Raw genomic sequence first — 27,608 nt, 5'->3', positions numbered from 1 at the left:
CCCTACCAACCAGCTTGACTTTCCCTTCCTGAGCAAGCAAGTGTTAATTAGCAGGGCACTGTAGAAAGGTACTTCAAAGGGACCTTGGTTAGTAAACTTAACTATAGATAAGTCTACTGTTTTGCCCACCTACTGAGAGCATTTGGTTGTCATGTTAGATGGGTCCTTTCCTAATAGGCGTTATGTGCATTCGAAAGATTTAAATCAACAACTACTATATAAGGCTGCGGTGGGACCACAAATGCGTTTAGAGTCTCACTTTTAGTGTCACATTGTGTATCATCTAGCAAACACATAAACTGATCTTCCAGTACGTTGTTTGGTAGATTGCTCGCTTTGTGTTGTATTGCGTGACTTGAGATATGTGTTTCGACGTTTAGCTTGCATCTAGCTAGTTCAGAATGCGCCGTCGTTTCCAGTGTTGACTAGAATCCGTTGGTGAAATCACACGAGTTTGTTTAGACAGGTGTTTTATAGAGATCCGGATGTAACTGACATAATGTCCTCACTGCCAACCAACAGTCAGCACAACACACGTAATCATGGCGTACAACCTGCCTAGTAGTGGGTCCTCTTCACAGTCGTGCAGGTCAATGCCTACGTCCAACGCAGAGCAACCTGAACAAGAACATTCGTGACTAATTAGCACTCCCCCACAACTGTATTCACTGTTGACCACGAATCTAGGCCATATCCGTCATTGTTCCAGCAAGTAGATAGCTGCATTGTCATGCACGCAAGTTCAGCTATTACGAGTTTGCATCCCGTTCCCATGTTTGCTTGTACACGCAATGTAACACGCGAAAATGGAGATGCTAAACGCATTTTTGGTCCCACCGCAGCTTTTTATAGTAGGTATTGATTTAAATCTGACCAATGTGCATAAGGCCTATTAATTAAGTGCCAGATTGGGCATGATCTGTAGTGTCAGGGTGGTGCTACTTTGCGTCATTTATGCTTGTCCCCTCTTGCTTGTACTGTAACCAAAACTGAAAATTGCAAACAAACATTTTGTCTTTATCCAGGTTACTCTATTCTTTTCAACTTAATTAATTAATTAAAACAATGGCTGCAAATCCTAAAATCATGATGGACAAGATTTCAGCTATTGTTGCAGAGTCATTTGTGGTTGATAGTACTGCTGTTTATCTGTACCCTTTTGATGGCCCTGCAAATCATTTGCCTGTCTGCATCCAAGGAGATGGAAACTGCCTGTTTAGAGCGGCAAGTCAGCTTCTCACAGGTTGTCTGTTTGTCTGTCTGCCTGACGGTCTGTCTGCCTGCCTGACGGTCTGTCTGCCTGCCTGACGGTCTGTCTTTCTGCCTGTCTGTCAATACATATATTTCTTATACAAAACATTATTACAGTCTACAATAGACTAAAAATCAGCAAGTTCTAAGACAAATAAATTAGACCCAAGAGGGTCCCTAATTATGACTAAGAGTCTTAACCAAGCTACTAATGGCATCAACTGAGTCACCACTATACTGGACTCTGCTCATCTTTTGCAGTAACACTCTTGCATTGCATTGTTATGTCACAATTGAGAATTGAGTAGTCTAGTAATTTTTGAAGTCGTCTTATCTGCACTCAGTTGTCTGTCTGTCAATACATACATTTCTTATGCAAGACATTATTACAGTCTATGCTAAAAATCAGCAAGTTTTAAGACAACTAGGGCCGAAGAGCTCCCTAACTACGACTAAGAGTCAAACAGTTTGTCTGTCTGTCTGTCTGTCAATGCATTTTTATACATCAAAGCTATTAAGTACATCAGTGCTAATACAACATGTGATAAAATGTAAACATTTACGTGCATTGTCTGTCTGGTCTGTTTCTTTCTTAGCTGTATTTTTGCCTGTCTGTGTAAACACATTTTCATAAATCAACTATAGCCCATAGCAATAGCGGTCATGGATTTAGTTTATGGGCAACCGGAGTAATGACCAGGTAACCAAAAAGTTAACGTATGGTTGCACGGGGACAACTTAGAGATGAAGCGATTTGTCGTACACTGGTGCATATCAATCTTTAAAAAGGACTTCCAATTATTTAATTATTGTACCATGATACACTATTGTACCATGATACACTATAAATAAATAGCTTCACATGACCAACATTCTTTATGTACGCTTAGAGGAGGGAGAGGGGTGTGAAAAAAAGAGTACGCTTTGTACGCTTGAGTAAATGTTGACAACTATGGATGACCTCTGAGGGGAGTGTTGTTCTCTTGAAGAAATACACTACCTCTGCTGCTATCTACTCTATTATCAACAGGAATGTAACAAAGATGTTAACGTTGTGGAAAACCTAGATGATGTTTCTGCTGCAGTGTGTTGTGTGTAGAAAAAAAGTTGAACACTCTATGGCCTGTTACCAAGTAGTGTTTATTTACGGTATTTTAAATTTGTTGTTGTGTAATCGGTAGATAAGCAGAATTGAGAGGGGCCATAATTGACTTTCTAGATTGACTGGGTGCTGTCATACTACCAGCAGTTCTCAGAGGAGGTAGAAAGCTAGTGCAGCGAAACCTGGGCGGTCTTACTATTCAGCCAATAAGCACCTTCTAAGCCCCGTATTTGAACCACGTACCTACTTCAGTCTGCCTTGAACCACTGTGAGTGCAACATCCGGATACCCTCTGAGTGTTCGTGACTCTTTTTATTATAATAAACTTTCTTGTTTCCCGTGGTGGAAGCAACGCTAATGCGTGTTTGCCTGGCGCAATCACCCGTAGTGGGGAAGTAGAGGCAGCATTCGACGGATTCATTTGACCACCTACTTGATGAATTAGCGTTGCCACATTTCGTAACTCGTACGATTTCGCTCGATATCAGGTCAAGCAGAATACGTGAAAGTCGTCTACTATCTTGTACGTGTACCGTAGGTTACTGCTTTGCAGGTAGGAAGTGTGAACATTAGTCGCTGTCAGAATCCTAATAGGGTTAGAGTAAGGTTTATTACCAGTTGGAGACATCTGACTTTAGTTACCATTACGTTTTGACTGCCTTGCTAGCTAAAGCCAAATTCACCTGTGGGCTTCCTTTAACACACGCTAGCTTTCTACATCGCACAGAGTTGTGGTCGTTACTCACCGAAAATGGCAGGATAACTTAACCACTGACAGCGTAACCAAGTGAAGTCCACATGTCAACATATATTCACAAAGCAGCTCTTATCAGTCATTATTTAGAGTACATCCAGACATACAGCAGCACAGAAACAAAGCAAACAACATCTAGAGAAGACCACAAGTACAGTCAAACCAGCTAATCCATCAAGTTGTTTGGATTACTAAAATGCCAAAATGTGTAGCTTTGGAGGTCCAGACCTTGCCTCGGACACCCAGGCCACTGGTAAAGGACACTGTTGCAACAACTACATGCCCTTCTAATGTGACAGTGAGTGTTTTCACACACAGGGTTAACTCAGGTTAGGATAACTCGGGTAGAGTTATGATAACCCCACTCCACCTAACTTGCGTTCACTTAGAACACCGGTAATTAGATGCAGAAGATCTAGAGTAGAGCGAATACATCGATTGCTTGAAGTTTCTGCTTGGGAATAGGAAAGTAGTAACGCCGATAGCCAAACACGAGAAGGAGATGCCATTTGTACGTTGGCGCGATCTACTCTAGGGCGTGTTTTTGCATATATTAGGGCGTGTCTTTGCTTAACCCACTTTAACCCAGTCTAACCCTACTCAAAGCCAGGGTTAGCTTAACCCTCACCTAACCTCAGTCTTAACCCAGGTTAACTTGAGTTTACTAAACTCGCGTTCACACAACCGGGGTAATTGGAGTCTAACCCAAAGTTAACCCGATTTAACCCAAGTTAACCCTGTGTGTGAAAGCGCTCAATGAAGACTGAAAATAGTCAGATGCGCACGTTTGCTGAAAACTAGATAACCACAACCCGCCCAATAGGATCTGGGTATGCAAGGTGCCTGCCAAAGGTAATTCGGATTAGTGAGGTTCAACTGTAGTTGTAACCACTTAAATTCAGCAGTCACCTCGACATGTACTAGTCTAGTCAACCAGCTTTAACACAGGTGAGTAGATCTGTATAACCACGTGTAACATAGTGGAAGAGCCTGAGAGAATCACTACTGTTCTAGGTGAGAAAGCAGAAGAGACACTCAAAGAGGTGTCATCATTAGCACCACCTGTCCTCGGTGTTCATGGTCAACCCAGCTAGCCATTTGTTTACAGAAGAAAAATGCTGAGATCACTAACAACAAGATCCTCAGCATAGGCATGATAGGAAAGAAAAAGATTGGACAGAGAAGATTCTGTGTTCCCACTGTATAATTTTTTTGACTTTGATTGCTCTGATTAAACCTTTTTTAACACGGGGCACGTTACGCTGAACATTGCAACTGAGGCAATGAGCAACGTGTTCTTGTGATGGTAGTGTTCTTTGAAATACATGAATGACTGAATGACTGAACAGGGCTATCACAGCCCAGAACTTTGTATTGTAGCTAGATTTTGTTATGAGAATGGTTTTGACATTAAAGAATGAATGAAAGGCAGTAGCCATAATCAGCTAGTGAGCACATACTTCTCACCACACAGCCTTCAGATATGCCTAAAACTAGTATGCTCAGTATGCTCAAGCTGTTCTATTAGCTGTTGTTACAAAAGTTACCTAGTATTGCCTGACGTATAGCAGAGAAAGCTATACACTAATTTGCGAGCGAGCAAGTTTTCTCTAATGCATCAAAGGGGTACAGAGTGTCTGTCCCAGAGAGGAATATAACGCCCGGATACCAGACATTGTCCGGTCAAAACAAGTCCATGTCCGGCCATATATTGTGTTGTCCAGACATTGGCTACTGGAATGGTCACATCCAAATGGCATGATTCGGACACTCATAAGTCAGACTATGTGCACTATCAGAGAGTATGTTTTCTTGGGATATATCTACTATCCCCTAAGCCTGAACTGGGAAGTGAGTAATGAGGTAGAGGTCACACCAGGTGTGCTTATTAGAGCATGTTACACCAATTATCTTAAGTGGTTCCAGTTGATAATCTCTTGATCTCACAAGATAATTGGATAATAACCATTTGTACTTGGCTAATATGTCCTTGATATGCAAAAAGTGTTATCTTTTGGTTTTCTTTGTAGGGAGGACTTAAATTATTTAATAAACAGATGCCAGACCTTGTGGTTTCTAACCATTCCAGATCATCAGGAAGGTCCAAAAAACAGTGCAGATATTACAGATTTTCAAAGTTCACACTCATGGGGTCATAGACAGTATATAAGCTTTTGTGTGAAGTGGTGAGACGGGTTACTGAGACACCAGTTGCCGTAAAATACAAATTTTCAACTAGAATGCGTGTAGCACAGCACCAAATATGAGGACATGAATTGGTAGAAACATCGTCCCCAAGACGGTAATCAAACATCCTGATTTGTGAATGTTTTCTTTTTTTGTCATTGTCAAATAGCAGTGACTGCTGTTTCTTTCAAATTCCAGTCCTTCAGGAAAGATTCTAAACGGTTTCTTTCAAAGAGCCTTTTGGCAGACTATTCTGTCAGCACACTACATAACTGCAGAAAAGGTGAATACCGATTTAGTATGCCTTGATAATAAAATAAAGGAGCAACTAGGTTGGTGTGACACCAAAACTTCTTTGTCATATAATTGCCTTTCTTGACACCCAAACATGGCAAAGACAACCTAATGTTCAAACTTCTGAGCAAGATAGTGAAGACAAAAACGTTGATGATAATGCAGAGGTTAGAGAAGCTGTAGAAACTCTTGCTGTTCGTTTTGCCAAACCATTAGAAAGCAAAGGGGTTAATATTCTTGCTCTTCATGTTGAGGAGGTAGTCCATTATGCTAGAAAATATCTGCACATCAGCAAGGTGTGCTATGAGTCTGTGTGGTACATAGTTCACACCTGTCCAGACATAGTATTAGTCTCCCCTTAAAGGGGAAGTCCAACAAAAATGAACTTAACTTGTATGAGTAGATCTTACGAAGACAAATCGATCGGTATAAGTTACTCCGTTATCTTCGCTTTTGTAAACGAGAACGAGCAATGTTTCTGTGATGTGCAACGCCCACACGCCTGCTCCACGCTTCCTGGTCGATTAAGCTCCGCCCACTGCAAACGAATCAATGCGTTTACGGATGACTGCTACGGATATATCGAGAATGACAAATGTGAATGCAAAGATACTATAAAGATCTGCCTTCTTGCCGTCAGTGGTTCCTCTCTAACGTAAAATGGCGTCGGTAGAGCTGTTTCCCCGCCAGACTTTGAAGCAGAATTCCTCAATATCACGGCTTACCTAGAGAAGGCGCTTGTGCTTGAGTATTTTTCTATCCTTGTTCTTTTAATATCCAAAGAGAAACCTACAGCGCGCCGTCTGGCGTGAGCTACAGAAAGATGATCTTATTTTTACATCCAGGATTGTAACCTTGTACCAATCAGCGGCAAAAGAAAGTGAGCAGACCAGATGTGAAAATAGGAACGTCCTCTGTAGCACACGCCAGGCGGCGTGCTGAACGTTTCTCTTCGGATATTAAAAGAACAAGGATAGACAAATATTCAAGCACAAGCGCGTTCTCTAGGTAAGCCGTGGTATTGAGGAATTCTGCTTCAAAGTCTGGCGGGAAAACAGCTCTACCGATACCATTTTACTTTAGAGAGGAACCACTGACGGCAAGAAGGCAGATCTTCATAATATCTTCGCATTCACATTCACCATTCTCGATATATCCGTAGCAGTCATCCGTAAACGCATTGATTCGTTTGCAGTGGGCGGAGCTTAATCGACCAGGAAGCGCGGAGCAGGCGCGTGGGCGTTGCACATCACAGAAACATCGCTCGTTCTTGTATACAAAAGCGAAGATAATGGAATAACTTATACCGATCGATTTGTCTTCGTAAGTCTACTCATACAAGTTAAGTTCATTTTTGTTGGACTTCCCCTTTAACTACCACACATGTTGAAAGGATGTTTTCATCGCTGAAACTGATCAAGACAGACCGGCACACCAGCATGAGCAACACCACCTTGTCTGACCTATGGAAGTATACCATGAAGGACCATCAATTCAAGACTTTCACGCTGATGTCGCTATTCAGCTGTGGTGGGAACGATGCAAGACCAACTGCTGTCCTAATCAAGGTTTCAGAAAGCAATACAGAGCAAGGAAAACTGGAGTTGACCCAAGACGATAGCACTAGCAGCTTTAGCTTAGATGACTAGGACGTGTGGCATAATCCTCAAGACCGCGTCTACAAATAGTTTTCCAGAAGGTCTGACTTAATACAATTTTGCACATTGTCGTGCTAGGTTTCCCTGTTAATGTTCTGCTTTGTCTCACATAATTATAGTGCACTTTCAAGTTTGTCTTTTGAGGTTCCATAATTTTTTCACTTTATTGTAATGCAATAAAAAGATTGCTTTGCAGATATGTTGTCTCAAAGTTGTTCTAGTTATTGTCATGCTTTGTATATATGTCAAATAATAGAAATAAAGTGTTGTCTGTGTTGTCAAAATTTGTTAGAATGGGCGTGGTTTAAATGGGCGTGGCTTTGGCAAACCTGTTTGTTCGGACAAAGAAATTTCCTTATATTCCGCTCTGCTGTCCATAGGTGCATACATATGTCCGTTCGCCACCACCCCTACCACTGGGGAATCGTTTAGAAATTGACAAATTCAAATCGTTCTTTGCTAGTTTTGAAGGTAAACATAAAATAGTTTCCGTCATGTGACATCATCACTTGAGATGTTTCTATGGAAACTATGCTCACTTAGGTGACTACGTTGCACCACCCCTACACCCAGGGGACAGTTGTTACAAATTGATCATTTTGAATAATTGTTGCCTTCCTTGACGGGTGTAAGAAATTGACATTTCCCGTTATGTGACGTCAATCTGTGATTATTGCTATGGCGACAATATTTTAAGCAGCGTTTTTAACTTATATAGCGTCTGAGTTGTTGTACTAACTGTTTTTGTGACAGTTAATGCTGTTTAGCTAATAGTTAGCTAATGTAATGAAAGGTTACAACTGCTAACATCGCCATGGAAACATTGCTCACTTACTATACTCGCAAACAAGTAATGTATGTATTCGTTTGCATGGGTGGGAATAGACTGAGCACTCATTATTATTGTATATTAAGTACAACATTAAATTGGCATATAATATGACACTTTGGTTATCAAATTTCGAATGTCGAAATTTGATAGCCAAACACTCCTAGCTCATTGCCACACACAACTCCACAAACTGATTCTGGAGACAGACAGTTATGCAAGGTTTACTGCGTAAAAGAGAATGACATTCATCACACCTTAACAGCAAATTGCGCTTCAATTATAGAGTTCGAATTAATGTCCAAGATGTTGCTTTGCCTACTGTCAGCTTTCTCTAGACGTGAAACCCCCTACAGGGTGGTTGGCCGTAACGTAACCACTAGATTACATGTTCAGTATGGATGACTGCGTACACAAGCAGGATGTTGATACATAAGATCTGTTGTGTCTACTAGTAGTTGCGTACACGCAAGAGTACACGCCACTGATGGAGCACGTACCTTCTTGCGTAGGTCTGCAGAACGGCTTCAGCATCTCAACAAATGTTAGATTGTTCTTCTGGCAGAGGTCCTCTGCATCGGGCGAGGAAATGACAGAAACACGTGGCCCAAACACCGACCGAATAAAGTCTCGAGAAGACTCAGCGCACGTTGCCATTATCCACGTACGAGAATGCGCATGCTTGCTTAGATGGCTCCTTTATCCGGGAAGTTGACAGCTTCAGTCAGACCGTCTCCACCTACATTTTTCCGGCAGCTTACAGCAACAGTGCAATGTCATACCATACATGTTAAGACTTTAGACTACAACTAGTGTAAGGATCGCGCAATCAGCCCCTTTTTTTACTTTCGTTGGCCGGAAGTTAAAAAGGGGGAGGGGCTGGCCGCGTACATGCACGCTACCCTTAACGCATTAGGGTTTCGTACTAGTTGTACGGTATCCGTAGGCGCCTCGCGTTCGTAAGTAACACGTTCAACGGAGTTTTCAGGCCGTCTACTGAAACGCCGAGTCCTAGCTAAACAATACGTATTTGTTGAAACCCTAGTTACCTGTCATGGAAGTAAACATGCAAACTTCCTAGTAGTTTAGATTACGTATATAGGCCTGGTATAGGTAGTGCGATCGTGATCAAGACAATTGAAATGCACAGTGGTATGGTATTTACTGACATAGAAATTGATATCGGCAAACATTGACTATCAACAGTGCTAGATGCAGCACAGTGGAGCTACGTAGTATAGGATTGATTGTAGTATGGGAGGTGTGAATAGTTGAATGTAGGTGGCATTCAACTCCTGAAGGTGTTTCTTGGTTGTCAAGTACACACAATCCCTAGCTACAATACAAAAAGATGGGAGACGGAAGTTCATGAAGCTTTTTCGTCGCCGTTTGCTCACTTAAACGAATCGTTCTAAGACTCATCTGTAGTCGGACACGAAAACAATTTTAAGGTAGGTCCTATCATGAAACGTGGTCGTGGGGAGGAGAAATTTGAGATTTGTGCACACACACACACACACACACACACACACACACACACACACACACACACACACACACACACACACACTACTATATAAAATTGATGGTGTTTGTATATATATATATCCCAAGGCAGAGCTGTCTGCTACTGGGCGCGTCCACTGGTGGCGGATAGTGAAATAGCCTTTAGATATAAAGGTTAGCTGCGATATAAGCAGGGTACTCCCTGACGAATAAGCAGTCGCGGACCAACAGCGGTAACGTTAGCAGAGCGTGAGTGAGTCTGGGGTGGCGCCTTTGTCTCAATAAAAAGCTCACAAAGCCTTATAACGACATTATGACATGGCGAGTACTGGCCGCCAATTAAAAAAACCTCAGTGCCAAATGCAACTCAGTGGTGTGACAATCTACAGCTATAGGAGCATTAAGCCAATATGCTACTGTCTTTGTTTTGTAAGTTCTGCAAAATGTGACGGTAAACTTTGGAAGTCTGGTGTGGCTGGCACTCACAGTTACAGCAAGGATCAGGCACTCCAGCAGGGTAATGTGGCATATTTTTCTGGCAGTTGCACAGACCGAAACGTGCTTCTGGCAAGTCACTGCATCTTGTTCTGCTTTTCTACTTGTTGCTATTACTAGCCCCAGTGGATAGAAGGCATTTCAAGACGAGAGAGTGGATCTGGGCATGCACATCCCTTATTCACTTTAATCTATTCCACGTGCAGGTTTCTCTTTTGTGTCGCTTTTGTTTTTTCTTGGAATTTTTCTGTTTCTTTCAAAGTCTCACGGCGATGGAGGAATGGTGATGGCGGCAGGTGTAGGATGGCGCTGGGAGTCGCTAGCCATGATTCTGCACGTGAGCGGTACCAGTAAGATGGTCGTTTGTGAATTAAGCGGGGGTGAAGTTCACACTCGGTCCTGCTGGCATGGCTGGGCAGCACTATTTAGTGATAGCACTGCCCACCTCACTCGAGGAAGGGCCTAGAAAAGGTGGCCTAAACAAAGCTCACCCTCTTTGTCCCTATCAGCTTACCGCGGTTGGTTGGGCATCCAATATTGCGGTCGAAATAAAGTGAAGCATAACCTCGCTGTTGCCTGTTGGAACGTTCGCTAGCTTCTGGACACGCAACAGCAAATGGAACGTAAAACAGCCATTCTGGCAAAGGAATTTCGTCGCTATGACATTGATATTGTTGCTTTAAGTGAAACCCATCTGTTGGATGAAGGAAACTTGAGGAAGTCGGTACAGGTTACACATTCTTTTGGAAAGGACGTCTTTCAAATGCGACACGACAATCGGGTGTAGGTTTTGCTGTCAAATCCTCCTTGGTGGGTAGTCTCGAGAACCTACCAAGGGGAATAAATGATCGTCTAATGACACTTCGCCTACCTCTTTCTGGTGGTCAATTTCTAACCTTGGTCAGTTCATATGCTCCAACGATGAATGCCTCCGAAGAAATCAAAGAGAAATTCTATGATGATTTGAGTAACATTATTGGTGCTGTGCCAAAGAAGGACAAACTGCTCGTCCTAGGTGATTTCAATGCTCGAGTTGGTAGCAATCATTGCACATGGAAAAATGTGCTTGGTAAACACGGCATTGGAAGAGAGAACAGCAATGGGTCACTTTTGTTGTCACTTTGTTCTACGTACCAGCTTGTAATCACCAACACACTGTTTCAACAGAAAACCAAGTACAAGACCACCTGGATGCATCCTAGATCAAAGCATTGGCACCAGATAGACTTCATTATTATTCGTCAGAGAGATATCAGTGATGTTCGTCACACTAGAGTCATGCGGGGAGCTTCTGCCTCAGTCTTTTCTGACCATAGATTGGTGCGTAGTAAGCTTTCACTTTCTGTCAAGAAAACTGTTTCTCACCAATCTTGCCAGAGATTTAGAAAATTGAATGTCAGCCAGCTAAATGATCCCTCTACCAGTCTTCGGCTGAAAAACCAACTCACCACAAAGCTGCAAGAATTGTATATTCCATCTTATGATTCAGCCAGCAACCTGGATGCATTATGGTCAAGTTTACACTCAGTTGTTCACAACGGTTCTTATGAACTACTTGGCAAGCCTAATAGGAAACACCAGGATTGGTTTGATCAAAATGACACTGTCATCAGCCATCTCCTTGATGATATGCATCGCTTGCATCATGTCTGGTTATCAGATAAACGCAATCAAACCACTGCTGATGCCTACCATCATGCAAGAAAAGCAACAAGAGCTAGGCTCTCTGTGATGAAGAACAAATGGTGGTTACAGAAGGCAGAACAGCTTCAGTTAGCTGCTGACCAGCATAACTCTAGTGGCTTCTATCAAGGCCTAAAAGAGGTGTTTGGGCCAAGTGTAAAGACAATCGCACCTCTACAATCTGTTGACAACTCCAGGCTTCTCTATGGACGACGAGAAATTTTGACTCGTTGGGCTCAGCATTTTGCAAGCATCTTGAATCATCCAACATTTATTTCACAAAGAAGCTATTGACAGCATTGATGAACAGCCTGATCTAGTTGTAGCTTGTGAACCACCATCTAACAATGAGATAAATAAAGCTATCAGGAAAATGTCAAGGAAAAGATCTCCTGGTGCTGATGGCCTACTTGCTGAAATTTTTCAACATGGAGGAGAACTGCTGTTGTTCAAACTAGGTGATTTCATTCGTCTATGCTGAGAACTCGAAGACGTACCCCAGAACTTTAAAGATGCCAACATAATCCATCTATACAAGAAAAAGATAGTCAATCTGACTGCAACAATCACCGTGGGATCTCTTTGTTGTCTGTTGCTGGCAAAATTATGGCCAGAGTTCTTCTTGATCGTCTTGTCTCAAACTTTTCAGAGAGTATCCTTCCTGAAAGCCAATGTAATTTTCGTTCTGGTCGTTGTACGTCCGACATGATCTTTTCAGCCAGGCAGCTTCAAGAAAAGTGTCGTGAACAGCACATGGATCTATTTATGGTCTTTCTTGACTTCTTCGCTCGAGTATACTGTGTATCCGTGGAACAAGATCCTCTACGTATAGACCTATCAAAGTGGACCTGCTGGGACTCATTGAAAGTGAGGCCCACCTAGATGAGTAGGTGGTGACTATAGCTTGTGATAATAGTTAAGCATACAGTGTAATGACGTAAAGTAGTAACTGACTTTTAATTGTTTGTTTTGCTGCGTGCGTATATCTGTCACTTATAGTGTTGTATGTTATTACTACTACTACTACTACTACTACTACTACTACTACTACTTTTCAACAAACTAAATAACATACAACACTATAAGTGACAGATATACGCACGCAGCAAAACAAACAATTAAAAGTCAGTTACTACTTTATGTCATTACACTGTATGCTTAACTATTATCACAAGCTATAGTCACCACCTACTCATCTAGGTGGGCCTCACTTTCAATGAGTCCCAGCAGGTCCACTTTGATAGGTCTATACGTAGAGGATCTTGTTCCACGGATACACAGTATACTCGAGCGAAGTAGGGCAAAACTCAATCTACAGCGAATTAATTGCATAATTCTACTGTACTGCTCTCCTGACTTGGCTGCATGCAGACTTGCCACTCGCTTATAGAAGGTTGTTGCCTCTGGGCCTGTGCTTCCGTATGACGTAAACACTAATGGAGTGAAAGACCCATGCTCAACTTCCCGAATTCTCTCACCGTAAGCGCGTTTCTTCTCATTCTCGTGACTCACATAGGCGGATTTGAGTGAAGAGTGTTTGCGGTTGGAAGCAGCGTTTGGGTAGAAAACCCTCACATCAAAAAATGCCCGTTCTCCATGCCTCCACACTCCTCTAGCAGAAATGTCGACCCTAGCGTTATCATCTGTGATGGCAGTGCGATGCGCAAACTGTTCTCCATCCAAGGGACGAAGTACAGGTTCGATTGTAACATCTGTAGAAACCTCCCTTAGAAGATCAGCTGTGATGTTCCGGATCTCGTTGTGCCTTAGCGTGGGAAAGCCGCCTTTCTGGCATATTTACTACTACTACTACTACTATATAAAATTGACGGTGTTTGTATATACATGTGTGTATATATATATATATATATATATATATATATATATATATATATATATATATATATATATGTATGTATGTATGTATAAGTTGGATAGCCGGCCAGACAGGATCACCCACGAGACTAAAATTTGGGGTACAGGCGTAACTCGGCATGGGTAAGAACATGGGCAGGGTGGCGTCGTCTTCCAGCTTTTTCAGTCGGGTCCCCTTTTGGGGGTGCATTGTAGAACGACATAATGCTGGGGTGCATCTCTTTTGCCTCTTCTACTCTTCTGGAAGAGGCCAGAAGAGTCACGCAACCTCTTCTGGTCGTTTCTTTTGCTTCTCCCCCCTTCTTCTAAAGTGTTAGAAGAGTCACGAGATCTCTTCTGGCTCTTCTGGCCGAACGGCCGAAGAGGCAGAAGAGAAGAGGTCTCGTGACTTGTGAGACATGCGCATTAGAAACGCGCGTATCGATGAAGCAGTACGAGCGTCCTTCACTTCCATTGCTTTGGAAACCAAGTGGTCTTCCAGCACTATCAAGTCCCAAAACTACAGCTGCTGCTAGTGGGTGTTCTCCAAGGACCCCCTTTGAGGCACCAGAAACGGAGACAACGGTTGTAGAAGTCGCCTCTTCAAGTAGAGATCCAATATCTTTAGTGAAAACCTTATTTTGCTAATTAATTTCACAACTAGACTACGTCTGGACGTGTAAACTATTAATACTCATGCTCAGCTCTTCTAGGTCCTATTCTGGTCATCTCTTTGGCTTGGCTCTTCTGATCAGACTGCGCATGATCGACCTCTTCCGTTCTCTTCTGACACCTCTATTCCAGAAGAGCAGAAGAGGCAAAAATGCACCCCTGTTCATCGTTCAAGAAGGAAACTGAATGCTCCTGATAGACTCAATTTGAAGGAAGTTCCGTTACTTGAACTCACTCTCATAGGGCAGCTTTGTTTTCTTATAACTAAGAGAGCAATGCTCACTTTCACTAACCATTGTTTGTTCACATGCCATTGTTACGTCACAATGCTCTAGCTATCCAGCAGTCCCATCAGACTGCGTTACCTGAGCAAGCTGTAGTTGATTTGTTTATTTTAAACATCAAACTACGCTAGTCTGGTGCCGCTTTGGCGGAAATAATGGCGCTAGTCTCCTTGCCGATGTCGTCACCGGTCTTGTCTAAACTTACGATTCAAACTCTATCGCTGCTCGAACAACGTCGTTCAAAGCTTCGCGGGTAAGATAACATGACACTCCGTCGCATATTATTGTTTAGCAAACCGTCGACGAACTAATCTATAGTAAGTTGATCACGAGTCGGTAGCGGTAGAGATGGATAGACAAGTCTCGCTAGCCCCCGGATAGAACGTGTTTCTTCTGATCTTTGCCGCCTGGCGCGAAACTCCGTGCCTGAAATGCAGGCACAAGAAGGATGTGTACCCTATTCCCCAAGTGCAGGACAACCTGGATGCTCTAGCAGGGTCACAATTAATTGTTTTCGACCTTATATCTTACCAACGGCTACTGGCAAATAGAGGTTGATCTTGCCGATCGACAACCTTTACGACAACGCAAGGCCTAGTTGAGCTCAAGGTCATGCCTTTTGGCTTATGTAATGGCCCTGAAACGTACCAGAAATTGATGGATTCCACCCTTACAGTGGCCAACGTGTCTCATCTACCTGGATGATGTCATCGTCTTCAGTAGATCCCTGGAAGTGTGCACATGCACAGACTGAGACAAGTCCTACACCGGTTTCGATTAGTTGTCCTTATAGGCTAAAGCCTTCAAAATGCCACCTGTTTATATATATATATATATATATATATATATATATATATATATATATATATATATATATATATATTGAGTGACACCCATATATTTGTATATAATACAGATAACACAAATAACACATATCCGCTCTAAGGACGGAAGCACAAAAAGTCTAAGTCATAATAATTAGGTAGATAGTCACTAATCAGTCTTGCGTTATACTGCCACAAACGAACAGATAACTGTTCATGAAATTGCCTGGAAGCTTGGCCCAGAGACAGCCAGATGATAGAAGAGACTTCTTTACAATTGATCTCAACACCTCCAGACTATGTGCAGCCCATACTCCGTATGATTCCACCACAAGAGGGTAGAACAAACAGCCATAACTTGAAACGTTAGCATGATGGCGTTCATCTTTGTCCACTTCCCCAGCGTCAGCAGCAGCACCAGCTTTATGGCAGCATTAATAAGGTGAGAGGGAGTGAACGAATCCCTCACGGAAATGTCGAAATACGCAGCCTTGCCTAGAGAAAAGTCGGGATGGAAAACGTCACCTGGTCTTGTCATAGAATGAGAGGAACAGCGTTGTCCCCGACGTACATTGGAGTTGTCTAAGAGCAACCAGTGGAAGATGACGTCACATACGACCCACACCTTTGACAGCCCCTACAATTGAGTATAATGAAGAGTAGAATTTCCGACACCGCTTTTCCACCGCACCAGTTGTTTCTTTCGGAACTGCCGACAATTTATTACCTAAATGAATGACATCATGTACTTCAGGCAGACTCTCTCCATTGAAGGAGAAAGCTGTCTCTTTACAGTAAATGGATCGCCTCTTCCTAAAACTAATTGATTTACTTTTCTGAATATTAAATTTCTGGCAGTGGTCTGTTGCAAAACTCTCGTAGATCTCCAATAACCTCTGCATGCCCTCTCTGCTTGTAGACAGAAGCGATAAATACGACCGTTCATCGTTGTACATACCGTTCATCTACTAGTCAGTAGCGGATCTAGGGTAGGGGTTGTGGGGGTTGCAACCCCCCTTTCGTTGGCCTTGAAGTTAAAGCACAAGGTCTTGAAGCCGCATTGTGCTCATTTCCAGTATTTAAAGAAATAACTATAAGCAGATTCCTGACGAAGTGAGACATCTGGCAGCGAAACTCCAGACTCGTGACCAGGATATCTTTGTTGCGTAGGGAATGGTTCACTCAGTACGTAACTGAAAGAATGAAGGCAACAAGGCAGGATATATACAACCTCTTTGACGTCTGGTATCAAGACATTCTGCGACTCGCAGACGGGATTGGATCCGTTGAATCTGTTCCAAGAAAAATGAACTTACAGCGAAACCGGAGCAATACACCTACTAGTAGTCGGAGTCCGATTGAGCACTACAAACGATCCGTTGCGATACCCCTCCTAGACTTCCTGCTTCTTCAGATGCGTGAACGATCTAATGGTGAGCAAGATAATGTCCGCGAGCATTGTTGTGTCTAGTGCTTACCCTTCTGGTTCGTTCCGACGTTGACCCAATGGAAGATACGTGAAGTGAAAAGGTGGAAGTCAGTATGGCAAAGCAAATACCAGGAAATGCAAGAAGCAAGGAAAAGAGAGCAAGAGTGCAAGAAGGCCATACCCAACAATTAATTAACCTTCTCTTGGCCTTGGGAGCCTGTGACTCTCGGTTGTACCCGAATGTTCATCGTCTGCTATTGATAGCATGTATTCTGCCTATCACAAGTGCAGAAGCAGAGAGGTCATTTTTTCTACTGAGGAGTTTGAAGACTTAAGCAAGGTCTACTATAGCAGAGGAGCGTCTTGCACACCTATCAGTTATCGCCATGCATTACAAAGACCAGGTACCAGCAGACAAAGTTTGTACAAAATCATCCACGGAGATTGTTGATAATTGTTGATACAGTCTTTGTTTGAAAAAGACATAGTTGCACCGTAGTTTAATTAACATTTATTTAGCAGTAGTCTATGCATGATGCAGTTAGATTCTGTTAGACAGTTTTGATGATTTAGGGAGTCTATAACATCACACATTGCTAGAGATATGTTGCCATAGTTGTTAATTGCCATTTACTTTAGCTAAGCTGTAAGAAGCCTGGGCCATTGGCACCTCTAACACGTACAAATGCGTTGACTGAAGTAGGCGTGGTCTATCAAAATATGCAACCCCGTCTTTTCAAAAATCCTGGATCCGCGCCTGCTAGTGCAATTGCCAAGACTCCAGAACACGTAACGTATACGTAGATTTGAAGGATCGATTGGTAACATCTAGACTACCGTACGTACAACTTCCGTAGATCTAACGTTCAGCCCACTAGGATCTGGCTCGGAGGTCTGAATTATGATAGCTTCTGCCGCACGTACTTTGAATCGCTGCAATTGAATTGCCTATAGATGCAGCCGTATACTATACTAGAGAGTCACACTTGGTGACTAGAGCTCGATCGACACAGTGGATTACACACAAGGGAGCGTTTTGTCTCCATCTCTGTTCAATCTGTAGCTATAGATAGAGATAATCTTTTGACACAGATTAGCTTTTCTGGTGTCGGAGGTGAAACAGCAGGTCTGTAGACCTGGGGTGCTTGACTTACTCAGACGACGTTAAACTATATATATATATATATATATATATATATATATATATATATATATATATATTTGTCGCACAATTACCCTTCTTCCCGCGCTCTTCAGGCCTTCTTCCTCTTCTTCATTCACTTGCTGTTTGTTCTCTGGTCTAGACTTCTTCATCCTCATGCCGTTTATAGCAGATGAACTCAGACTGGATTCTGGAGCATGCCGAACTTCAACCCTATTTCAGCGCTCTTCAGGCCTCTTTGTTTATCTGCTGTACCATTCTATAACTCTTCTCTGCTATATAGTGCTCTTTTTAGTTTCTTCTTTTTGTCTTGTACGCGGACAGTACAGTAGCTTGTATTTTGGATGTAGAGTATATATATATATATATATATATATATATACATATGATGGCATGTCCACTGATAACAGTGATGACTCTCTCTAGTGTCCTCTGTGTCTCTGGTGGGATTTAACACCTGCTTTTGAACGGTATTCCTTGCTATATATATATATATATATATATATATATATATATATATATAATGCTATAATATATGTGCTGAGTATGCAAATGAGCATCATCTGTTAGACAACACCAAAAAGAGTGTTGTGATTACAGAGACGATGGAAACACTCGAGAGAATTAGAAGTCTTTCTCAATGGCACCAAACAAGGAGGAAATAACACATTTAGTGTTGTCATGAATAAATACCTCAGACTCACGTGAGCCTAGCAGTGTCCGGTTCCCGTATGACTCTTTCAGAGGCCCGGGAGGCTGAAAGTGTCATACGGGAACCGGACACTGCCAGGCTCACGTGAGTCTGGGGACGAGGCTAGTATACTGTACGGTACTGTATACTGTACAGAGCACATTGGAGGCAAGAAAAAGAAAATTTTATGCTGCTGTGAACGGTGTCATGAGACTACTTGGTGGAAGTTGTTCAAGTAGAGTGTGTGGATGAAGATCTTGGAAAGTCAACTATTTCCAGTTCTTGCATAGGGAAGTCAATCATTTGTGGAAATTTGAAAGAAGTCTAGTAGAGATCGTCACAACGTATCGAAAAGGTATTCGTCGTGGGCTTGGTATGAGACAAAGAGACTCCTTAGATAATAGAAAGAATTCGTGGATTCGTTGAGGCATCTGTTAAGATGAAAACTCTACAGGCTAAAGTCCTTAAACGGGCTACACAGTCAAGAAATGAAGTTGTGAGAGGACTAGCATTGCTAATAGTTTATAGAACTAGTTATCTTGGAGACGGATTGGATATGGTATGGTAATATTTTACGTAGGTTGAGTGATTTTGTGTTAGTTATGTCATTTGTCTGCATGTACGTGTGTTTTTATATCATACTGCTTTTCTTGCATAATATGCAAAATGTTGGAAAGATAGGACAAGCAGACAGACAGCTCTCGTTCATCTATACATATAAATAACTAAATTCTACATATCATCTACACTGTACTCAATTCCTCATGTCATAAGCACCTGTTTGGTGGCTAGTAGAAGTAGTAAAATGAGACAAATTCTAAAAATAAGAGAAATTATGCAGATACTACAAAAGCTACTTTGATTTGCTTCCGATGCTTCCACAACAACAAAATAATCCTTGCACTTAGTACCAGCGCTGCTGTTGTGACAGTGATAATGAAAATCCCTGCCATGTTGTCATAGTCAAGAGGTGTCTCTTCATTAGAATCTTGGTTGGGATTGTCAAATGACTCAACAAATGAGTTTTCGGTTGGGCATTTATAGCTACTGACTTCATGAGACAGTAAATGACGTCGATATGACTCCAAAACAAAACCACTAGTGACAGCATCTTGGATGGCACTATCAAGATCTGATCCATGTGATAAAGAAAAGTTCTGGCTTAGTGCAAAAGCAAACTGCTGCTTGAAGAAACCACTTCTCACCACAGCTAAATCACACTCGGCATCAGCCACACTGAGAATGTGCAGTAATAGTGAATGTTCACTCAAGAATGCATCAACCGTGCCATTACGAAGACTCTCTATAGCCTCAGGTATGCTATTAGCTGTCTGGATGTTCTTTAATGCAGCCGAATCCCGCAGCAGTTCTAGGTGAGGTGATGAACTGAGAGCTACAACTGGTACTCGAACAAGCTCTCTTAAACTGACAGCAGCAGATGGTGGCATAGGTGACAAAAAAGAGACAAGATTTGCTGTGTACGTTGATGTGAGGACTAGAACAAACAAGCTATATGCAACGATGAAAATGCGACCCCAAGGGTTAGCCATGACAGCAATGCGATTCTCCTACATTAGACAACTGTTATGACACTTCAGAAACACACAACAAAAATTACAACAAACCTGTAAGAAAAAGACTGTGGAGAATGCCAACCAGATACTTTGAGAATAATCACCAGACAAATTAAGCCATCTGCAAACAAATCCACTCAGCAATATCATGCCCAACACAGTCAACCAGACAGTCCATGTGAATGGGGAAAGGAATCTCCATCTATAGTTGCCATTGCTGTTAGTCGAACGCTGCATTATCCCCAAACTGCTAGTAAAATAAGCTCGGCTATATATTTGCTCTCTTCCGGGTCTGACTGGGATACCACCAATAGCAATATCGTATTGATAGTTGCCTGTCATAAAATTATGACTAATGGAGTCTCTCGACCCATTCCATTTAATAAAATCTATTTGATTAACCAGTACAGTCTGAATAGTCTCAAAAGTACGGTTGAAAAGATCAAAATCTATCCCTCTCCATCCATTTCTAGTGTCTTGTTGATATGCAAATGGTTGAAAGTCAGCAACAAGAACACGTAACGAGTGAACAGTGGTGTCACGTGATAATGACAATGTCCACAGTTGCTCATTCATTTGAAGACCTTCAGATTTAGACCAATTTCCAACAACATCCCAATTTGACAAGCAATGCGGATATCTCTCTTTTGAATGGTCAGACAATGTCAGCTTCATTATATCAAAAACAACAAGAGATTCATCCAGGCAATCAGGAGAAAGCCTATGCCCAGTAGTAAATCCCAGACTACCAGCCATCCCCTTTATACACATTTCTTCAAGACGTTTCACCACCTGCAGGCCTTCATTAAAAACAGTAAATGGAAATGATTCATTATTTGCCTTAATATTTACATATGTTAAATTTGTCAAGTTAATGCAAGCACTGGCATTAGCAAGTGCTTCCAATGTGTCATATTTCACAGCAGCATTGATATCATATTCAGACCAGTGTGACTCTTCCCTGCTGGGCCTTACAGGAACCCGCTGACGAAAAGCAAATATATAAGACGTCATCAATGAGAGATCAGACAGAAAAGGCCATTCCGCGACTTCATAAAATTCTTGAAGAAATATAACAACATGATAAGTATGGATCACCGTATTTGTTGGCAGATACGTAAGCAAATTCACAAGTCCCCCAAACACATCTAAAGGGCAGTCAATTATGGAACTATCAAAGATGACTTCACCACTGTCCTCAACTCCAGATAAAGTAGCCGCCAACTCAGTAATTTCCTTCGTTAGAACAAACTGATGCAAGTGAAGTCCCGGAGCACTCTTGTGAGCTTCAATGACCATGTCTAGTTCTGGACTGGAACGGGCTCCTCTATAAATAGTAACTAACTCTGTAGACGCAGCCGATGGCGGTTTCACCATGTCAACAGCAGCAAAACCCTTCAAACTCTGTCCAAAACGAGGAACAAGTACATTTGGTACTTTGTGTCCCTCGCTGAACCAGGAATGACTAGGTGGCACCGCAATGACAGGAACCTCAGTTGAGAGAAGCGCGACGCCGACATTCTGCAAAGCTTCCTTCGAGCCTTCAACTAACACTGCATGAGACGCATTACCAGACACGGCCTCGTAAGCAATCGCGGTGATATTGAACTTTCCGACGGCAACGTCTTTGTAGTTGAGAACGAGCTTGTTAGCGCTAAAGACGTTCTGAAGTCGATGAGTCCAGTTTGACCAACCGATATTCACACACGAAAGCTCTTCTACTTCGTAGAAGGACATGACGCTGACGTCCTGTACGTTCGTGGTGCCGACTGCAGCTCTGCATGTGCACATGTAGGTACGTAGGAAAGTACAACAGAAAACTGTGAAAAGTAGTTCAGAGAGAAACATGACTGCAACATAGATGTACAGCTTGTCACACTGTAAGTTCGAAACACACACTGCGACACCTACCTATAGACCCCGTGCCTCCGGGGGGCGGAGTACCTCTGTCATGTGACCGTACACGCCTACAAACCACTGCCGTCGGGCAGAAGCAACACGTGTGCGATGTCTACTACCTATTTTGCATCTCTGGACTTCGAATCCCGCAAGCGATACCAAAATAAGCTAAGAATAGATGGGGAAACTCTATCTGACCCCTATAGCATACCAGAAGATGAGTGGATCGACGATGTTTCGCAGTGGCCTACACTGGAATTTGGTGACATCTACACGTATCTCATCGACACACCAGGAACATTTACAAAAGAAGCGCTTAAAGCGTACAAATCACTTGAAGCTTACAACTACTACCGTAGTGGGTACGTACGCACAGTATTCTACTGTAAACGAGTCAGCAAACTTGCTGTCATGAAAGCCAAAGTGAACCCAAGCCAAAAAGATCCAAACAAACATCAAGAGACTTGGATTATTGTTTGTAAAAAAACGGGTACAATCAAAGCTGCTCATTGTACATACATGGCGGGGTAAGAAGAATTATTGATGATCTCGAAATACTAATATTCTACATGCAAGTTAATTAATTAATGCCTTTCTCAGGCTTGGTGAAGTCTGTAGTCATGTTGCTGCCATCATGTTTAGAGTAGAAGCTGCCTGTAGGCTAGGATATAACCAAGTGTCCTGCACATCTCTGCCATGCGAATGGAATCAGACCTACAAGACAAAGGTATTTCTCAATAAGCAAACTCAGAACTACATACATTTCATAGTGCTCTCCAAGTTAGCAATACCCTGGATGCTAACTGCGAAGTCCGACCCGGATGTAACCCGGATCTCAACGGAGGGGCCCCCGGTGATGAACGAAACACAATTATTTGTGTACCACAACACGTTGTTGCACGTTGCTTGACATACATACAAAACACCAAGTATACATAGAGGAAAGGTACGACACAATGTGCAGTGACTCTCTAGCTAGGTATTGTATCATGTCACGTGGTTTTTGACAACCCTGAATGGTCCATACAGCGGGTACACATCATTTGTACGCTGGTATGTGCTGATACCCTACTGTCTGTTCCCCATAAGTGTGAACTTTGAAAATCATCAATATCTCTGCTGTTTTTTGGACTATCGCGATGATCTCGATATCGTTAGAAACCGCTAGGTCTGGCATTTCTGTTTATCCAATTATCTAAGCCTTTCCTAGAAACGAAACGGAAGGATAGTACTTGTGCATATCAAACACAAACGGGTGGAGCAATGGCTATCATTCAATTATCTTGTAAGACCAACGGATCAGCAACTAGAACCATTTAAGATAATTGGTATAACATGGTCCAACTGGAGCAGCTCTTAGTGCTCTAATGACCACACCTGGTGCGACCCCTACTTCATTGCTCACTTCCGAGTTCACGCTTATGGGGAACAGACAGTAGTACACCCTACCGTTGCAATGATCACAACAGCACAACACCAGCTGGTGTCCGTAACAAGTAAATGATTTGATATGCCACTCTAGAATGAGCTACTAGACGGTAAATGCACTCTAGACTCCGTCTAATTAAAATCACTTATCGTATGGGCGAATCTCGAATATCATTGTTATTACGCCTCGGAAGAGTGGCAGCTAACGCCTCGATAATTACCTTAGCACCTCGATAATTACCTCGGCTTTGCCTTATCTCGAAATTAATAACAACGATATCCTCGACGTGCAAATAATTATTACGACGATTTTCAAAGTTCACACTTATGGGGAACAGACAGGAGATGCACTAGGCACAGCCCCTCTTAATTAACGCGCGCGGGAGGAGAAGAGGGGGCGCGGTGCCTGGTCTGTACAAATCCAGCAGATAATTGGGAACGGAAAGGGAACGACTAACGTGTAAGACTCTAGCTGTTCGCTGTCATTGCGCGCGACACGATCAGCTCGAGATTCTAAACAACGTCGGTTCCGAATGCGTGCAAACATTACGCCGTTTCGGGGTAATTCATGCGTGCATGCGAAGACAACGTGCATACCAGGCCCTCTTCTCCGGGCGCCCAAGAGGGCCTGAGTACGAGGCTAGCGTAGCTTGCGCCTGTCTCGTATCGGGTGATGCTAAAAATTACCGTCTAAGACGAAATATTGGCGGGGTGTTTTGGCGGATTGGCGAATTTTCCAGCGACCGCCAATATAAAATCCGCCAATAATTTTGGCCACCGAGATAGACGGGTACGACGTTATCTTGACGTCACCACCCACATTTATCAGGCATTGATAATGCGATAACAATGGCAACAGCATAGGAATCATGTGGGTTCTGTTATTCACTCCTACACAGCAATTCTTCATCAATAGTTGGAGACCACGAAGCCACGAAAATGTGATGGCCAGGAATGCAGCTGTCAACTCCCCATGACGGCCACGTGTCAAGTGGGTGGAGACTAGACTATTTTAGACTGCCATTAGGGTCGACGCCTACATCAATTATTCAACAGCGACGTCTAACCTCCAAGATAAAATCTACCAATATGCTTTTCTGTCAATTTCTTAGCAAACGTTCGCCAAATTTTATCTTCTAGGTATGTCACTCGACACGCTGTGATCGAAGCTGAGACGTCACACTTGTCCATAGTACTGTACAATTATGTTTGTGTTCAATACTAAAGGAGACAGCTAGAGACTGAGGAGATCGAAAAGTAACAGTGATTCTTAACTGCGAAACTTCTTAGGCTTGGGTCTGCTTGCAACGTACGTCACCTTGACCATTCGAAAGGCAATCCGACTCCGATGATTCGCGTAGTATATAGCAGTTTCTCCTCGCCCCGTCGTTCTCTGGATTGTCACTCTGGGCGAGGATTGATAATCCGAGAAAGCTTGGCTGCTTGCCATGAATGTCAGGCTCCTAGAGTACTCTTGTATGAGGGAATGATCTACTGTTACTTTTCTATCTCCTCAGTCTCTGTCCCCTTCTAGTAAACTACATGATCTCATCTGCTAGTAAGAAATGGAAGGGAGCACTAACAGTGCTGAACCCTAGTAAGTAGGCGACGAGAAATTGACCCCTTTCCAGTTCCGGTGTAGTAGGAAATCCGTCTCGGGGAAATCTGTCTCGGCCGAGACACATTTCCTTAGGATATCTGTCTCGGCTAGTCAGATTTGCTAGGAAATCTGTCACTACGCTGGGAAATTAGTCTTGGCCGAGACACATTTCCTTAGGATATCTGTCTCGGCTAGTCAGATTTGCTGTATACAGTAGAACCTCGCTAGTGCGTACAGCTCCGTGCCAAGCTCCGTTCGGATTAGTGAATTGTTCGGATTATCAAAAATGCCAAAATGCGTAACCTTGGAGGTCCAGACTTTGCCTCGGACATCCAGACCACTAGCGCATTTACATATATCTACACACATGTCATGTTTGTGGTAAAGAACACTCCTGCAACAACTACGTGTACTTCTAAATAATGTGACAGTCAGGATTTAAAATAGTTAGATACGCGCATTTGGTGAAAACTAGATAACCGCAGGCTGTCCAATAGGATCTGGGTACGCCAAAGGTAATTCGGATTAGTGAGGATTCGGATCAGTGAGGTCCGAATTAGCGAGGTTCTACTGTAGTGGGAGGCTGCAGTACAAATGAGAAACCTGGAATGCTGTGTTATGTTCCCTAGAAACGTGGTTAAATATATCATGATTTAGGCCCATTAGTAAATTCCCTGCTGCATGGAGGCATTTTCAATACCGAAACACCGGCCGTTCTGGGTTTTCCTAGAACATTCAGAGTGAGCTGCGTTTCCTAGCTCCGAGACCGATTTCCTAGGAAATCTGTCCCGCCCGATACCGATTTCCTAGAACATGCAGGGCGTGACGGATTTCCTAGCTCCGAGACCAATTTCCTAGGAAATCCGTCTCGGCCGGGACAGATTTCCTGCCGGGACGGATTTCCTGCTACACCGGGTACCTTGGTTGTACGGCAATGTGCTTCCAAACGCACTGCAAAGCAGGAAACTTACCTAGGCGTGTGTTTCTAGAACACCCAACGATTGATCATGATTTTAGCCTCAACAACGAGGCACAGGTACGTACTCCAATCGCAACAACGCCTTTAGGGATAGCAACACCAAAAAGTTGCTGCACATGTACTGGCAAGCACCTATTGTACACTTGCAAGCATGCACAAATTAGTTAATTAACACCCACGTGCACGTCACTACAAGCTAGATAGTAAACACAAGCATTCCAAAACTTGTTTAATTAATTAAACACATAGCTGCGCATCCGGGACTGCCATCCACACTATAGTATACGTCTGAGGCGAGGCTGCACTGTACTAGTGAACGCACGCTATACATTCCAAAGTTGTTTACTTCCATGGTCATTTCAGTATTTCCGTCGAGTCGGTACTTCCGGTGAGACGACTACTCTCTGTTCGCGTTCACTGTAAATACGTAATGAAGCACCTGTGTTTGTTTTTAAACACCTAGCAATTACCTGTGACCTATTAGGGGACTATGACATCAATAGCTTGTTTACAGTGACTCCGGATTTACTGTTGCTGACACAGACGTGTTTTACTGTGACCTAGAATACCTGCAAAACACGTAGAAAAAAAAAGAAGAAAATTTCTAGAAAAAGGATGGGATGCAGGAAAGAAACATGGAGAGCTCTAACATCACAAATGAGATAGATGACGACTACGAAGTGATGGTAGTTGATAGTGATGCTACATTGACCAGCCAAGCCGAGACGAACACGACAGCTGAACGTAGCCTCGTACCAGACCCTCTCGCGCGGTCGTGCCCGGTTCCCGTATAACGGAGAGGGTCTGGGATCATACCGCCTACCGTTTATGCTAGTAAATGATCAACTTAGCTTGTATGTCACCAAGCCTCAGGCTACTAATACGATTAGTCTAATGGTTATTCTCATGTGTCACACGGAATGTCTAGAAACCGACTTGACCTTCCATTCGTACTCTACTTAATTGTTTCCTTTCAGTGTTGGTATCCTGTCCCTACGCAAGCTTTACGTATTTGCCAACCTCTCTGGGAAAGAGGACTTCCTCTCCAAGAGACTCTAGGGCGGAAGTCAACACCGTGTCTGACGGCACGCTCTGCCAGGTTTCTAATGTTCGTGAATCGTACTCGAGCTTCCCGATTCGTATTGTTCTCGTAGCCTAGCACAGTACTAGAGCGGCGCCTAGTGCATCCCTAGCCCAAGCTACCTAGACTGCTGATCGAATTACATTGGACCTCACAGCTTCAGATAACGTAGATCGAACTCAGGATCGAGCTCCCTCTGTGAATGAATCTCTTTCCATGCAGCAAAATGAATCTTTTCTCATGCAGCTGTACAGGAACGAAATATAAACAGTGAATGTATGCAATCGGATATCACAGCTAGCATATCTTTGATGGAAGGATGGCTTCCTAATTAACTAAGAGCATGATAGTGTTGACGTTGGTGACGTGCGG

The 27,608-nt window shown here is 42.9% G+C and overlaps 2 protein-coding genes and 1 long non-coding RNA gene across 3 annotated transcripts; all 3 read right to left on the bottom strand.

The window, feature by feature from the left end:
• Nucleotides 1-8,181: 8,181 nt before the first annotated feature.
• Nucleotides 8,182-8,754, bottom strand: LOC134179177 (uncharacterized). The gene is made up of 3 exons (XR_009969807.1): nt 8,576-8,754; nt 8,398-8,480; nt 8,182-8,332 (listed from the first exon to the last, which is right to left on the bottom strand). It is a non-coding gene; the product is annotated as an uncharacterized LOC134179177 (long non-coding RNA).
• A 4,085-nt stretch (nt 8,755-12,839) lies between these two features.
• On the bottom strand, nt 12,840-18,142 carry LOC134178545 (uncharacterized). The gene is made up of 2 exons (XM_062645418.1): nt 18,059-18,142; nt 12,840-13,547 (listed from the first exon to the last, which is right to left on the bottom strand). The coding sequence occupies exons 1-2, from the start codon at nt 18,140-18,142 to the stop codon at nt 12,948-12,950; spliced, it is 684 nt and encodes a 227-aa protein (XP_062501402.1). The 3' UTR covers nt 12,840-12,947.
• Nucleotides 18,143-18,839: 697 nt separating this feature from the next.
• Nucleotides 18,840-22,131, bottom strand: LOC134178925 (uncharacterized). The gene is made up of 2 exons (XM_062645839.1): nt 20,301-22,131; nt 18,840-20,243 (listed from the first exon to the last, which is right to left on the bottom strand). Exons 1-2 carry the CDS (start codon nt 22,095-22,097, stop codon nt 19,509-19,511), a joined length of 2,532 nt encoding a protein of 843 aa, XP_062501823.1. The 5' UTR covers nt 22,098-22,131; the 3' UTR covers nt 18,840-19,508.
• Between the last annotated feature and the right edge of the window lie 5,477 nt (nt 22,132-27,608).

Source organism: Corticium candelabrum, chromosome 4 (assembly GCF_963422355.1).
Source record: "Corticium candelabrum chromosome 4, ooCorCand1.1, whole genome shotgun sequence".
In the NCBI taxonomy this organism is placed as follows: Eukaryota; Metazoa; Porifera; class Homoscleromorpha; order Homosclerophorida; family Plakinidae; genus Corticium; species Corticium candelabrum.
This window is presented reverse-complemented; position numbering and strand designations above follow the sequence as displayed.

Coding starts and splice junctions, on each gene's coding strand:
- LOC134178545 (XM_062645418.1), bottom strand. CDS start 18,142: ATGAGGATGAAGAAGTCTAGACCAGAGAACAAACAGCAAGTGAATGAA. Junction 13,548..18,058: donor TGAAGAGCGCGGGAAGAAGG/GTAATTGTGCGA, acceptor TAAATATGCCAG/AAAGGCGGCTTTCCCACGCT.
- LOC134178925 (XM_062645839.1), bottom strand. CDS start 22,097: ATGTTTCTCTCTGAACTACTTTTCACAGTTTTCTGTTGTACTTTCCTA. Junction 20,244..20,300: donor CCACAGTCTTTTTCTTACAG/GTTTGTTGTAAT, acceptor TGTCTAATGTAG/GAGAATCGCATTGCTGTCAT.